This window comes from Heteronotia binoei, chromosome 20 (genome assembly GCF_032191835.1).
Source record: "Heteronotia binoei isolate CCM8104 ecotype False Entrance Well chromosome 20, APGP_CSIRO_Hbin_v1, whole genome shotgun sequence".
Classification (NCBI taxonomy): Eukaryota; Metazoa; Chordata; class Lepidosauria; order Squamata; family Gekkonidae; genus Heteronotia; species Heteronotia binoei.
This window is the reverse complement of record NC_083242.1, coordinates 19,904,847-19,919,972: the sequence shown is the minus strand read 5'-3', so window position 1 is coordinate 19,919,972 and position 15,126 is coordinate 19,904,847. Positions and strand designations below refer to the sequence as shown.

The following is a 15,126-nucleotide window of genomic DNA, read 5'->3' as shown; positions in this document are numbered from 1 at the left end:
CAAGTTTGGCCACCCCTGCTCTAAGACATTATGGTGTAACAGTCCTGGCTGTTATTAATGTCCAATCTCTGGAAGTTACCATAATGTTGTCTTCATTTCTGGACTATTTCCCCCAAGAGACAAGCAGCGGAGGAACCATCTCCTCTGTGACAACTTATTTTGCTTGGGCCTTGGGTGAACTAGTTAAGAGAGTCTGTGTTGGAAGAAGAGGCTATTGAGGCAGAAAGGCACAGTTAAAAGACATAAAATAAACACCACTGTTCTCTAATTGTATGGTGAACACGCATGTGAGATTTAAGACAGCGTGGGAGCCAAAGACCTTGGAGCCATTTTTTAAAGAGAGGCAGTGATGCAGAGATGTACAGAGAGGGTGGCACCAAGATGCAGCTGCAGATCTAAGGGTGTTAGGGTGCCACTTCAGAAACAGCAACAGAAGAGGAACTGTTCTGCACTTCAAAACAGTAGTACGGATGACTTTGCAACAACAGAACAGGGACCGACTCCTTTAATAAACTAGCTGTGAACAGTCCATTTGAACCATTTATTAATCTGCCTTTTTTTGTACAAGTTTTAGAAAAAGAAGCCCAGGATTTTCCCTCCTGTATGTTTTCGCCTTGCTTCCTCGTGGTCCATGATGCCAGCGGAAGTGGTCAGCACAATGTACCTGTGGGCGACAGGGAAGGAACACATCTTAGAAGGGTCCAGGGAAAGAGGCCTCTCCGGACTGAGGGAATTAACCCCGCTTCTTGACCATGCGATAAATACAGGACAATTACCCGCCCCCAGCCTTGACAGCTATTTTAACACACTTTGAGTTTTGCCTCACAAACTGTCTGAAGAGTAGACCATGCACAGATATTTGCTGTTGTGAAATGGCACATCCCACCCCAGGTGCATTAAACTCATTTGTCATGAGGGCCGGATCTGACATAAATGAGACCTTGTCGGGCTGGGCCATGGGTGTCATAAAATGTAATGCCATTTAGTGGAGATATAAACTTTATAAAGAACATAGGCAAGGACAAAGTTTTTTAAAAACTTAAAAGATCCTTAAAAGATTAGCACTCTTGCAATATTTTGTTTATTTAACAGTCTTTGATAACAGGCACTTCTTGCTCCAAATTATTGCATCAAAATCTGGAGACAATGTCTGTGCTGCAGCAATCTTGAGAATGCTGTTTAGGTCTTGTTCAGGTGTCTGTGTCTGTAAATTACAAATCTAGTTTTGATTTATTGACATTCATTACAGAAATCTCATGGTCAATGCTTTGAGCCTAAGACGCAGGGGACAACATGAAATGGCTGGGCATTGCAAGCTTTTGTACTTCAGTTGCTTCATGTGTTGGTCAGCCAATGGATAAAATAAGTGGCTTTGCTCCTTAGCTCCTGTGTGATTGAGCAAGCCTTACAAAGCAAGCTGTGATGTGAGAGAGAAGAAAGTAAGAGAAGAGAGAGAAGAAGAGAGAGAAGGAAGCAAGAGAGAGAAGGAAGCAGACGGTACTGACTTGCTCATGGACCTGATAGGAGCCCTCCAGGGGCCTGATCCAGCCCTCGGGCCACACATTTGACACCCCTGCCCCACCCTTTATAGATAGTAACGACTTCAGCCTGTATTGCTGTAGTCTTCTATCTGGTTTCAGCCTGCACTAGAGTCAAAGTTCATCCTACTGTGCCTGTCCAACGAGAGGCTGAGGGTGGCTCTCAACCATGTGGAGTGGGCCGTTGTAAATCATTACAAAGAGAGGTTGATTTCAAACAAGTTCCAGCCCATCTCTTCTCTCATCAGCTTTCTACTGTGAATATAAATGTACATGGATAGACATTCCAATCCTTCTGGAGAACTGAGCTCCAACTCACAAAAGCTTATGCTGGAATATACTTGGTTTGTTTCTAAAGTCTCCTGTTTTATTTGGCTGCTAACAAAAATTGGTAAAGGCAGTCCCCTGTGCAAGCACCAGTTGTTTCCGACTCTGGGGTGACCGTCACATCACAATGTTTTCATGGCAGACTTTTTATGGGATGGTTTGCCATTGCCTGCCCCAGTCACCTACACTTTCCCCCCAGCAAGCTGGGGACTCATTTTACTGACCTCGGAAGGCTTGAGCCGGATACCTGAACTCAAGTCATGAGCAGAGAGCTCGGACTGAGGTACTGCAGCTTTACCCCTCTGTGTCACGGGGCTCTTTTGGCTGCTACAGACACACAAACCTTTCTCCCTATCTCAAGGCTACCTGTATGGAATTATTAAAAAGAAGAGAGAGACTGACGTGGTACAGAGAATGACGCCCTCCCCCGTTACAATGGCTCCTTACTGCAGAGTACGCTCAACAGCATTTTAAATACAGAGCGTTCTATTGCTTGCGAGGCTGACGGTAGGGGAAAAGAGGAGCTAGGCAAAGTTTTCAGCGGCAGTTTCGCCATCCCATTTCCGGCACAACTAACACTTACCCAAATTGGCGCGAAGGAAGCAGATTGTTCTGCCACTTTTCCAAATCCTTCAGCTGGACATCAAATCTGGGACTGATCACACCACACTGTCAAAGCAGGCAGAAGGGCAACGTTTACCATTTCTTAACTACGACAACTGCTTAATTCTCAAGCGTGCTGAGGGAGAGGGGGATATGCTCAGGGCTCAGGCATCAGTGACTAATAAAATACAGCAATGCAAGTGCCAAGAGAAGCAGGGAAAAACAAAGAAGGGAAAGAAACTTAACCCAAAAACTGGAGTAAGTAACCTGAAAGGTTAATATGCAATTAAAGGGCCAAACATTAAAAACAAACTGTAAAATAAATCATACACCAACATACATGTATTTATTGTAGAAAGCGAAAACCATGTAAGGGCCCATCATAAGCCTCTAACCTATGTATGATCATAAAACCACAATGGGAACCCACTCAACTTGACCTGACGCGTTTCGACCCAGACTGGTTTTCTTCAGAGGTCAGAATCACAGAATCAGAACTGGAAGGGACCTCCAGGGTCATCTAGTCCAACTCCTTGCACAATGCAGGAAACTCACAAATACCTCCCCCTAAATTCACAGGATCCTCATTGCTGTCAGATGGCCATCTAGTCTCTGTTTAAAAACCTCCAAAGGAGGAGAGCCCACCATCTCCTGAGGAAGCCTATTCCACTGAGGAATCGCTCTAACGGTCAGGAAGTTTTCCCTAATGTTGAGCCGGAAACTCTTTTGATTTAATTTCAACTCATTGGTTCTGGGGCCACAGAAAACAATTCCACACCATCCTCTTGGCACGTAGGCTCTGACCTTACACCTACCTTGATCAATTCTGGACCATGTGAAATTTCCTTGTGGTCCAGCACTATTCTATTGTTTTATTGTATTCTGGCTTATGAGCCAATATGTGTACTTACCTTACTGACCTCTGAAGACGACCAGTCTGGGTCAAAACGCATCAGGTCAAGTTGAGTGGGTTCCCATTGTGGTTTTATGACTGTACATAGGACAGAGGATTATGATGGGGCCTTAAATGGTTTTACCTTTCTACAATAAATACATGTATGTTGGTATATGATTTATTTTACAGTTTGTTTTTAATGTTTGGCAAGAGAAGCAGGACATGACTTCTTACAAGCTCAATTCATCCCTAGAAACTAATATTAGAAGGTACATGGCCCTCGTATTGAACCACAGAAGTACAACAACAATTAACAATTTATTTTTGTGTCCTCCTTACACTAACCACTGGAAGGCAGGCTGCTGGTAGCAGCATAGCCTAGCTTTAGTTATGACTGCCCACTCCTCACAAGGAGCATCCTTGCTGCCTGTTGGTGTTACCAACTGATGCCTCTACCCAACCTGGTGTTACCTGTCAATAGTGTCAGCTATTGCTGATGATTCCTGCCTAGGGGACAGCTGCTAGAACAGAGGTGGCCAAACTGTGGCTTGGGAGCCACATGTGGCTCTTCCACACATATTATGTGGCTCTTGAAACTTCCACCACCACTGGCTTGGAGAAGGCATCTCTCTCTTTAGATTACTTCATCAAGCCAAGCCAGCTGGTGGCTTTGGTAATGCATTTAAAGTTGCTTCCCCCCACCTTTCCTCCCTCCTCCTTCCCCCATTTATTTTTCTTCCTCCCTCCCTCCCTTCTCTATTGGCTCTCAAACATCTGATGTCCACGTCTCATGGCTCTCAGACATCTTGACATTTATTCTATGTGGCTCTTAAGCAAGTTTGCCCACCCCTGTGCTAGAATTTATGCTAGTGAGAACTAATTCCTATGAGTGGTCCTCTATCCTCCTGCCCTGACATGGGAACCTTTCTTTGCTGCACAGTTATGCAAAGGACATCTGGAGTCAAACAGAGCATCTAGCAGTAAAGGGACAGGAATCTAGTGTACCATGAAGGCTGTTCCTTTGCCCCAAGAAAAGAAAAACCACAATAATATATAACAGGGTTGGCCAAACTTGCTTAATGCAAGAGCCACGTAGAATAAATGTCAGATGTTTGAGAGTCGTGGGGCACTAAAAAATATTACACGCACATCTTTTATTAAACTCTCAATTCTTTCTTTGCACAGAAAGATAAGACGACGACAACGACATTGGATTTATATTCCGCCCACCACTCAAGAGTCTCAGAGTGGCTCACAATCTCCTTTATCTTTCTCCCCCACAACAGACACCCTGTGAGGTGGGTGGGGCTGGAGAGGGCTCTCACAGCAGCTGCCCTTTCAAGGACAGAGTCTCAGAGTGGCTCACAATCTCCTTTACCTTCCTCCCCCACAGCAGACACCCTGTGAGGTGGGTGGGGCTGGAGAGGGCTCTCACAGCAGCTGCCCTTTCAAGGACTGAGTCTCAGAGCGGCTCACAATCTCCTTTACCTTCCTCCCCCACAGCAGACACCCTGTGAGGTGGGTGGGGCTGGAGAGGGCTCTCACAGCAGCTGCCCTTTCAAGGACAGTCTCAGAGTGGCTCACAATCTCCTTCACCTTCCTCCCCCACAACAGACACCCTGTGAGGTGGGTGGGGCTAAGAGGGCTCTCACAGCAACTGCCCTTTCAAGCATAACCTCTGCCAGAGCTATGGCTGACCCAAGGCCATTCCAGCAGGTACAAGTGGAGGAGTGGGGAATCAAACCCAGTTCTCTCAGATAAGAGTCCGCACACTTAACCACTACACCAAACTGGCTTTTTGGGAGAAATAACCAATTATGTGTGTGCGCAACGTGGTTGTCAATACTTCAGAAAAGTACCTTTGTATTTCTGCTTCCACCCAGGACAGTTTCCCAACCATAATTTCACCCAGGGGAGATGAAAGAGAAATGCAAGCACGCCGTCTAACCCATCATTCCTTTTTAAGTTTGGCAGCTTAGTCGGAAGTTGGCTCCTACCTTGTTGAGTCTGCCTGTGAGGTTCACGACAATTTTCCCCGCTCTGTGATCATCGATGATCTCAAATTCACCTATGTAACCTGGGGAAAAAATGGAGCAGTGCTCAGTATATCCAAGCCTCATCAATGCCGAAAATCTAAGCAAACCGGAGATTGCAGTGAGTCTCACAACCCCCTAAGACAAGTTCCTCAGACTGCAAGGCTGGGAACCACCTCACCACCTCTTTTTCTACTGAGCGCTCCACCTCCAGCTTTATGAGTATGAGGCAAAGTGGGTTTCTTTTCTTTATCTAGGATCCCTTGATCCATGAAGAAGACGACTGCAGATTTATACCCCGCCCTTCTCTCTGAATCAGAGCAGCTTACAATCGCCTATATCTTCTCCCTCCACAACAGAAACCCTTTGAGGTGAGTGGGGCTGAGAGGGCTCTCACAGCAGCTGCCCTTTCAAGGACAGAGTCTCAGAACAGCCTACAATCTCCTTTACCTTCCTCCCCCACAACAGACACCCTGTGAGGTGGGTGGGGCTGGAGAGGGCTCTCACAGCAGCTGCCCTTTCAAGGACAGAGTCTCAGAACGGCCTACAATCTCCTTTACCTTCCTCCCCCACAACAGGCACCCTGTGAGGTGGGTGGGGCTGAGAGGGCTCTCACAGCAGCTGCCTTTTCAAGGAGAGTCTCAGAGTGGCTCAGAATCTCCTTTACCTTCCTCCCCCACAACAGACACCCTGTGAGGTGGGTGGGGCTGGAGAGGGCTCTCACAGCAGCTGCCCTTTCAAGGACAATTTCTGCGAGAGCTGTGGCTGACCCAAGGCCATTCCAGCAGTGGACGAGTGAGGAATCAAATGGGGTTCTCCCAGATAAGAGCCTGCACACTTAACCACTACACCACACTGGCTCTCAGAGAAGCAGAGAGCACAGCAGTTATCCATCAAGACTCTTCTCCCTGGATCCTATAGATATGTTGCGAGGCTTGATGAGAACACCCTTTAAGAGTATTAGATTTGTGTGACATGTAATGCCTTCCCGCTCTCATCTGATAAAGAGCACAGGTTCCCGGAGCTGAGAGATACTCTACGCACAGTAGGTATAAAGTGTGTTTTACAGGAAAAGGAAAGGTCCCCTGTGCAAGCACCAGTCGTTTCCGACTCTGGGGTGACATCGCATCACGACGTTTTCACGGCAGACTTTTTTTACGGGGTGGTTTGCCATTGCCTTCCCCAGTCATCTACGCTTTACAAGAGGGTCAGAAAAAATAACCCAATAAGTCTTTTAACATTTCATTGTTTTTAAAGAACAGCACCCAAAGTGTGATCCTCTAAAGTCCCTACCAGACTCCTTGCCTACTGCAGGATACCTCCTGTCCCCCCTCCCACCAACCCCCCAATTTGTCTAAGGGTTGCTAGCTGTTGAATTGCCTCAGGCCTTTTGCCCACTCCCCATATTCTGTTCAGCATTACAAATCTGATTGGTCTGAGCCATCTGGCCAGGGATCCTGTTTTTTTGCCATCTTCTCGGCATGCAGCAGCAGTCACTGGGTTGTGTGTGGGGGAATTTACTTGTGAATTTCCTGCATGATGCAGGGGGCTGGACTAGATGACCCTGGAGGTCCCTTCCAACTCTTTGATTCTAAGAAAGGAGAGAGGAATCTTCTCCTGCCCCTCACAGCCATCACAGTCTCACAGCCAATGAGTCCCATTCTGGAACTGGAGACTCTTTTCCAGTCCCAAAGCCCTTCACTCAAGTTCACATTTCAATTTTGAAACAGCTAAAACACAACAGCAGGTAGGGCACTCTGAAGAACACTGCAAGAGGGGAACCCAGGTTCAGTGCCTGCTTAGCCTTGGGCTGAATCATAACTTCAGAGCTACTATAAAGGTATAGTCCCCTGTGCAAGCACCAGTCATTTCCAACTCTGGAGTGACGTTGCATCACAACGTTTTCACAGCACTTTTTACAGGGTGGTTTGCCATTGCCTTCCCCAGTCATCTACACTTTCCCCCCCAGCAAGCTGGGTACTCATTTTACCAACCTTGGAAGAATGGAAGGCTGAGTCAACCTTGAGCTGGGTACCTGAACCCAGCTCCCACTGGGATTGAATTCAGGGCATGAGCAGAGCTTGAGTACTGCAGCTTACTAGTCTGCACTGCAGGACTACTGAGCTACTATTAGGACCAGTGTTCCCTCTAAGCTGAGTTAGCATGAGCTAGCTCACAGATTTTTAGTCTCCAGCTCACACATTTTTGTCTTCGCTCAGGAAGCATGACCCCAGAGCACAATAATTTATGCAGTAGCTCACAACTTTAATGCCAGTAGCTCACAAAGTAGAATTTTTGCTCAGAAGACTCTGCAGCTTAGAGGGAACATTGATTAGGACCTTTAAATAAATGATGTTAATAACAAAGAGAAAGTCCTTTTGTTATCATTCAACTGTGAAGATTTATCTTGCTGTACATGCATAACGCTGGGTGATTTACAAGTGGGACTACAGTCATTTATTTTGTTTCCAGAGAGTAGCTGTGCCAGTCTGCAGGAAAAGTCCAGTTGCACCCAGAGACCAAAAGGACTTTCAGGGTGTACCCCCCCCCCCCCCAAAAAAAAATCCTGTTGATTTCTAAGGCACTACTGGACTCAAACCTAGGAATTTCTTGGGGGTTTCAGTGAATGCTGTACTAAAAAATTTCTACTCAGCACAGAAAGATTTATAACACGCACACACAAGTTCTTGGCAGAAGCTTGCTTGAAATAGGCCTGCGGAGCTGAGATTTGCCCCATTCTCATGCCTGAAAATTAAATCCTGCCCATGGAACTCCATTGACCATGTCTGATCAGTAAACTTCAAGTGGATATGTGGACTTCATAATTTATTTCATTTGCATCTCACTTTTCTCCCCAAATGGGGACCCAACGTGACTGAAAACCTACACAACAACCCCATGAAATAGACTACATCAAAAGAGAGCTACTAGCCCAGGGGCGACCAAACTTGCTTAACTAAGAGCCACATGGAATAAACATCAGATGTTTGAGAGCTGCAAGACACGAACACAAGATGTTTGAGAGCTGCAGGATAGATGGATGGAAAGGAAGGAAGATGGAGGTAGAGGTGGAAAGAAAGCAACTTTAAACACATTCTCCAAGCTGGAGAAGTGGTTTAAATAGAGAAATGCCTTCTCCAAACCAGCTGACGGGGCAGTGGGGGCTTCAAGAGCCACAAAATATGTGTGAAAGAACCAAATGTGGCTCCCAAGCTGCAGTTTGGCCAACCCTTGACTAGTCCAAGTTTGCCCACCAAATTTCCATGGCAAAATAGGAACTCAAACCTGGGTTTCCCAGATCCTAGCGTGAAACCCTAACCACTCCGATATGCTGGCTCTTCAGAGAATGAATGGTTAAAGGTCACCAGGGAACTTTGTGGATGATTGGAGGCATTTGATCCTACTGCAAAGTCTAACCACTTCACCACAGTGTCAAAACTGAGCTTTCTGGCAAGTTGTGCCTTGAGCACCACAGTTCCCACAACTGACACACCACAAGGGGCATCTGAAGCATACATGTTCCAAGGAGGACACAGTTCCTGCACTTGGGCAAGTGTCTCTACTCAAATTTTGGTTTGCTTTGTTTAACGGGGAATAAAGGATTCCACTGAAGGAGAACCCTGCCATGAGAAAATGCAAAATCAGGGATGCTCATAAATAAAGAGAATTAGATAGCAACTAGAAGCCCTGACCTGGACGGCCCAGGCTAGCCCAATCTCATCAGATCTCAGAAGCTAAGCAAAGTTGGTCCTGGTTAGCCCTTGGATGGGAGACCAAAGAAATCACAATGCAGTCACTATAAGTCGGCTGCAATTGGACAGTATTTCCCACCCACCAGAAGCTAGAACTGCTTTAGTTATCATAAATATGTACAAACCACAGCTCATGGGCAAATGGCACAAACATTGTTATGGACTTACCGTGCTTCATCATCACAGTTAAGAAGCGGACGATCACTTTGGAGCACGGCCTGATGAGAACTTGACGTTTCCCACGTTTCTCGGCGTTGTTGATGCTTTTCAGAGCATCTGCTAGAACATTCATGCGCACCATGGTGCCTGCAAAGAGAAAATGCACACCATTCAAGGCTGGGTCCACACTGTGATCATAAGAACATAACAGAAGCCATGTTGGATCAGGCCAATGGCCCATCCAGTCCAACACTCTGTGTAACACAGTGTCCAACCCCCCCATTATATATAGTCTGGAGATACTATATATAAGCAAAACACACTAAACCAAATCAGGCTCTACTCGGAGCACTGAAAACATCTCCAGACATGCTAAAAAAAAAGTTAAAGATCCCTAAAACTGCCAATATTTTCACTGGGGAAAAAATTAAGAAAATTGAGACGGGGCAATGGCTCAGTGGAAGAGCACTGGCCTGGCACAGAGAATGTTCCCGGTTCAATCCCTGCCACCTCCAGTTAAAGGATCAGGCAATAGGTGACATGAAAGACCTTGGCCCGAGACCCACGACAGCCACTGCCAGTCAGACTCTGTCAGAGGGAATGGTTCTGACCTTGACGGACCAATGGTCTGATTCAGTATAAGGCAACTTCATGTGTTCAACAATGTTCTGGGATATTACTTTTCTCCCACTGAGTTTCAAGGTGTTTTTCCTGAACTAATCCATATTTAAATGCAAGTGATGCTGCAGACTTTACAAAGCAAATAAGGCACTCCAGTGACCTCCATGGAAGACAGAAACAGAGTCATATCACACAATTTTGGGGGTGGAAGAACCTAGTGCCTTTCACAGCCCTCTGGGTTTTTTCCCGCCTTAAATTTAAGTGCTATAAGCAAAGTGCAAGCAATATTGTCTTTACATCTCAATACAAATAATTTCGATATAAAGCTTTGAATTTGCTTAAAACAGAACATTTACGCCACAAATGATTCCTCCCCAAAACGAAACTATTTCAGTTCAAGTATTTGTTGCTATCTGGACATAACAGTAACATGGCCACACTTCAAATTTTTGACACTACTATATGTAAACAAAACACAGGCACTACGCGGAGCACTGAAAACATCTCCAGACATTCTAAAAGAAAAAAGAAAAAAAAAGGTAAAAGTAGTCCCCTGTGCAAGCACCAGTCGTTTCCGACTCTGGGGTGACGTCGCAGCACGACATTTTCGCAGCAGTCTTTTTAAGGGGTGGTTTGCCATTGCCTTCCCCAGACATCTACACTTAACCCCCAGCCAGGGGTGGAAATTCTAGCAGGCTTCTTTGCATATTAGGCCACACACCCCAGATGTAGCCAATCCTTCAAGAGCTTGTGGAGCTGTCAGTCCTAGATATCTTCTGGCAAAGGTTGATCAGACACTCAACAGGATTGCCCGAAGTCACCCCTTTTGGAGGCTCGGTAAAATGAGTACTCAGCTTGCTGGCGGGGGGGGGGGGGGGAGTGTAGATGGCTGAGGAAAGCAATGGCAAACCACCCTGTAAAAATTTGATTTCAAGACTCTAGTCTATGTTTCACATGGCCATTCAGAACTTACAAAGGATGTGGGAGTCCGTTTAAACCAGGTACTCACAGTGGGGAAGTGCAGCATCCAGTTGTCCCCACAACTTAAATCAACGTTATTTGCTCAACTATACAGAGGCAGACTGCAAGATTTGCTCAAACTAAGTCGCAAGCAGGGTTTTTGGTAGAAAAAGCCCAGCAGAAACTCCTTTGCATATCAGGCCACACCCCCCTGACATCACCATTGCTTCACAAAGGGTTTTTAAAGAAAAAAACCCTCTGACCAAACCAGCCGGAACTGCATTCTTGCTCAAAAGAAGCCCTGGTCGTAAGTTTATTTTAAAATTTTTAGTTTCCAACAGGGTCCCAAACCAACTTACCACACTGTTCTCCCCCTGCCTGCTCACACACACAAACCGATCCCCCCCCCCCCCCACTGTGGAGTTGGAAACCAGACATACAATTCACACCCCTAGATTTCTATCCATCCTAGCAGGATCCAAACCCCAGTACTTGAACTGGGAACTCAAAAATGAATGCTGCTGCCTCCTCCCAACCCCTGTACTCCAGCTACAAAAGCCCAACTCTCTTCCCTTGGGCATAGGCCATCTCTGACAAGGAGGGCCCTGTATTTACTCACAAGTAGAGCCCCGCGGTGGAGTGGTAAAAGCTGCAGCACTGCAGTCCTAAGCTCTGCTCACCACCTGAGTTTGATCCCAGCGGAAGCTGGTTCAGGTAGCCTGCTGGAGGGTGACTCAGCCTTCCAAGGTCAGTAAAATGAGTCCCCAGCTTGCTGGGGGGGAAAGTGTAAATGGCTAGGGAAAGCAATGGCAAACCACCCTGTAAAAAAGTCTGCCATGAAAACGTTGTGAAAGCAATATCACCCCAGAGTCAGACACGACTGGTGCTTGCACAGGGGACCTTTATTTAATCACAAGCTCTCTGCCTCACTCTCACATAAACACAGGTCATGCTGGTTGCTCAGCAGCAAAGCATCTGCTTTGCAGGCAGATGACCCCCAGTTCACTCCCCAGTATCTCCATCTTAATGACTGAAGTAACTGGTGATGCGTCAGCCCAGACAGCCTGATGGAAAGTCAGAACAAACCACACTGATCTTGGTAGACTAATGTCTGACGTGAGCCTTCTACCTATTCAAGGCAATGAAGGGGAGTTGGGACATGCATGCCCTGGCCCCACACAGAATCCCCTATTTATGAGCACAGCATCTCTGCGCAAAGTGCATGCACGTACACTTCCTCCCGGTGATCCATGAATATTTAGGAAGCTTCACCCCAATTCATGCGATGGAGCATGCGTGTGCACACTTCGTTTGCAAAGCAGGCAACCGCACAGCCTTCTCATCCACACTTGCCCTCTTTTTGTGTCGACTAAATGCTTGTCTTGTTTAAAGGACTAGTATACAACAACTTTATGTGCTGGTGGGGGGGGGGGGGGGACTCTGCACACAGTTACTCCACAGTAAACACAGCAAACGCTAGAGGGAATACTCTGTAGATACTCAGAAACACGTACACAACCAAAGGGAAAAGGCAGCAGTTTGCAACCGCAGGGGGGGGGGAGGTGCAAGAGTGGCCATGCATCTTGTCTCTAGAGTAAGCATAATAAGAAAACACTACGTCCATACCCATGAGCTTGCAGCTTTGCTTCTTGGTAAGCATGACAAAGGCAGAAGAAAGGGGCACACTGCACCCACCCAGGAATACAAAGATAAGCTTACTTGCACTCGCACTAAATAATGCACTTTCAACGCACTTTCCAATTGGGTTTTATGGCAAAATCCAGTCGGAAAGTGCATTAAAAGTGAATTGAAAGTGCATTATTTAGTGTGTGTGATCGCAGCCTTTACTACCAGGGTTCCCTCTAAGCTGAGTTAGCGTGAGCTAGCTCACAGATTTCTGGCCTCCAGCTCACACATTTTTGTCTTAGCTCAAGAAGGATGACCCCAGAGCACATTCAATTGATGCAGTAGCTCACCACTTCAATGCCAGTCGCTCACAAAGTAGAATTTTTGCTCACAAGACTGCAGCTTAGAGGAAACACTGTTTACTACCCAATTACACATTGCTCAGGAGAGAGCCGCTGACATCGGGGGAGGGGGCGGGGGAAGAGCAGCATGGGTAGGCTTGCCGCTTCATTCCAGAATAAGATGGGATAAAACCAACACTTTGCACATGCCCAGGAGCCTCGCCGCAGCACCCACAAGCAATCCTAGGGTGGAAAAGCCTCCGAGCCTTTGGCCACTGAGACTTTCTGCGCCTGCCCAGGCCCGACCTCGCTCTGTCCCAGCCCGCCTGGGCCGCGCTCCGAGCCCTCCTCTCCGGCCTCCCCCCCGCTTCTCCAGCCCCAGAGCTCCTTTCAGGGCGCCTCCGCGGAGGCCAGGCCCGGCGTCTCCGTCCCCAAACAGGCCGCGGCGGTGCAGCGGAGTCTCGCCTGCCGGAAAACGGCGGCCCCGCCGCTCGGAGAGGCAGGATGGGCCCGATACACGGCGGATGCTACCCGGGACCCGTCACAGCGCCCCACTCACCCGCACAGCAAGATGGCGGAAAAAGGAAAGAGAGCGCCCGCGCGCGAGGGATTATGGGGAGCGAGAGACTCTCCGGCGGAAAGGAAGGCTGAACTTCCGGCCCGAGGGCTCTCTTCGGCGTGCGCCATAGAGAGCGCTGCGAGCATGAGGCTAGAAGAGCAGTTCCGGTTGAAAGCGGAAGCGGATGAAGGCGCTGCGAGTAAGGGGTGGATCCAGGCTTGTTTTCACTCGGTGGCTTTCAAAGAAGGGCTGCGGAGGAGACGAGGATCTTGGGGAGGGTCTGGGATACAAAAGTAACCGCAACACTTCCAGGAAGGAAGGACACTTTTCTGACACAATCGTGTATTATGTAGTACATTTTTAAAAAAAGTTTATATCCCGCAAGCGGGGTCCAGTGGGGACACGCAAGGATTTGTGTGGGGCATCAATTCCACACCCCCCCCCCCCCGTTTCCACCTTAACCTTCCTTGGGTTGTCAGGTCCCTATTGGCCACCTGCGGGGAATGGGGGGGGGGGCGTAGGGTTGCCAGATCCAGGCCGGAGAAACTCCTTGAGATTTGAGGATGGAGCCTGGGGAAGGCAGGGACCTCAGTGGGGTACAATGCCATAGAATCCACCCTCCAAAGCATCCACTTTCCCCAGGGGAACTGATCTCTGTAGCCCGGATATCAGCTGTAATTCTGGGAGGATATCCAGGTCCCACCTGGCGGTTGGCATCCCTACTTCTCTGAAAGCCTTTTCCTTTTCACATCTATTTCCTAGCTACCAACCTCTATTCTCCTCCCCTCTTCAATTTTTCCTTCCTTTGGCAATCTCTACCCGGGAAAACTATGGGCCAGTTGCACAGTACTGGTTGGAAGATGAGGCCCACTTGAACAATGGGTAATCATAGAGAACTTTTTGGGGAGGGGGAGAGAATCTCAGTGTACCATTTGTTTTTACCTGATAGCCCCAATATGCTGGCCCCTTTCCCTTCTCTCTACTTAACAATCTTGCTTTTATCTACTGCCCACCCCAAGCCTTCCATTTTTGTTATTTCACCTATACCACATATTTCTTTACAAAGGTAATTCAAAGCAGCTGACATAATTCTGTTCTGCATAAGCTTGCAAGGTCGTTTCAGCTTCAGCAGCAGAGTGGGGATTTGAACTCAAGTCTCCCAGATCCTAAACTGAAATTAACCAGTGCACCTCACACTGTCTATCATGGTGTAGCTGCTAACCAGTGGCAACCAGCCAGTCTTGGTTGAGTTATGCAAGTCACATAGCAAATTGGCAAGGTTTTTCTAAAACTTTGCACTTTTTAGATTTGTAGGGGGGAAAATGTATTTTCAGGCCATGGCTGCAGTCTCGATTGAAATATCTGGAAGACCCCAGATCTATACCCCGCCCTTCTCTCTGAATCAAGGGTCTCAGAGCGGCTTAAAATATCCTTCCCCCACAACAGACACCCTGTGAGGTGGGTGGGGCTGAGAGAGCTCTCACAGCAGCTGCCCTTTTAAGGACAACTCCTATGAGAGCTATGGCTAACCCAAGCCCATTCCAGCAGCTGCAAGTGAAGGAGTGGGGAATCAAACCCGGTTCTCCCAGATAAGAGTCCATGCACTTAACCACTACACCAAATTAGCTCTCTCTGATAGGGCCATGTTAAAAATTAAACATATTGAAACAGGTAGGTTGCATAAATGTTTTCAATTCTAAGCAGAATCCACC

General features: G+C 47.4%; 1 protein-coding gene across 2 annotated transcripts in view; it reads right to left on the bottom strand.

Annotated features, from left to right (window-relative positions):
* Positions 1-527: 527 nt before the first annotated feature.
* RPS15A (ribosomal protein S15a) overlaps positions 528-15,126 on the bottom strand; it is a 40,999-nt gene continuing 26,400 nt past the window's right edge. For both annotated transcript variants that reach the window (XM_060260789.1, XM_060260790.1), the window contains exons 2-5: positions 9,317-9,455; positions 5,361-5,440; positions 2,449-2,534; positions 528-664 (exon numbers count right to left, since the gene is read on the bottom strand). In XM_060260789.1, coding sequence (XP_060116772.1) covers positions 571-664; positions 2,449-2,534; positions 5,361-5,440; positions 9,317-9,449 — 393 coding nt within the window. In that variant the 5' untranslated portion in view covers positions 9,450-9,455 and the 3' untranslated portion in view covers positions 528-570. The remainder of the gene's footprint in view (positions 665-2,448; positions 2,535-5,360; positions 5,441-9,316; positions 9,456-15,126) is intronic.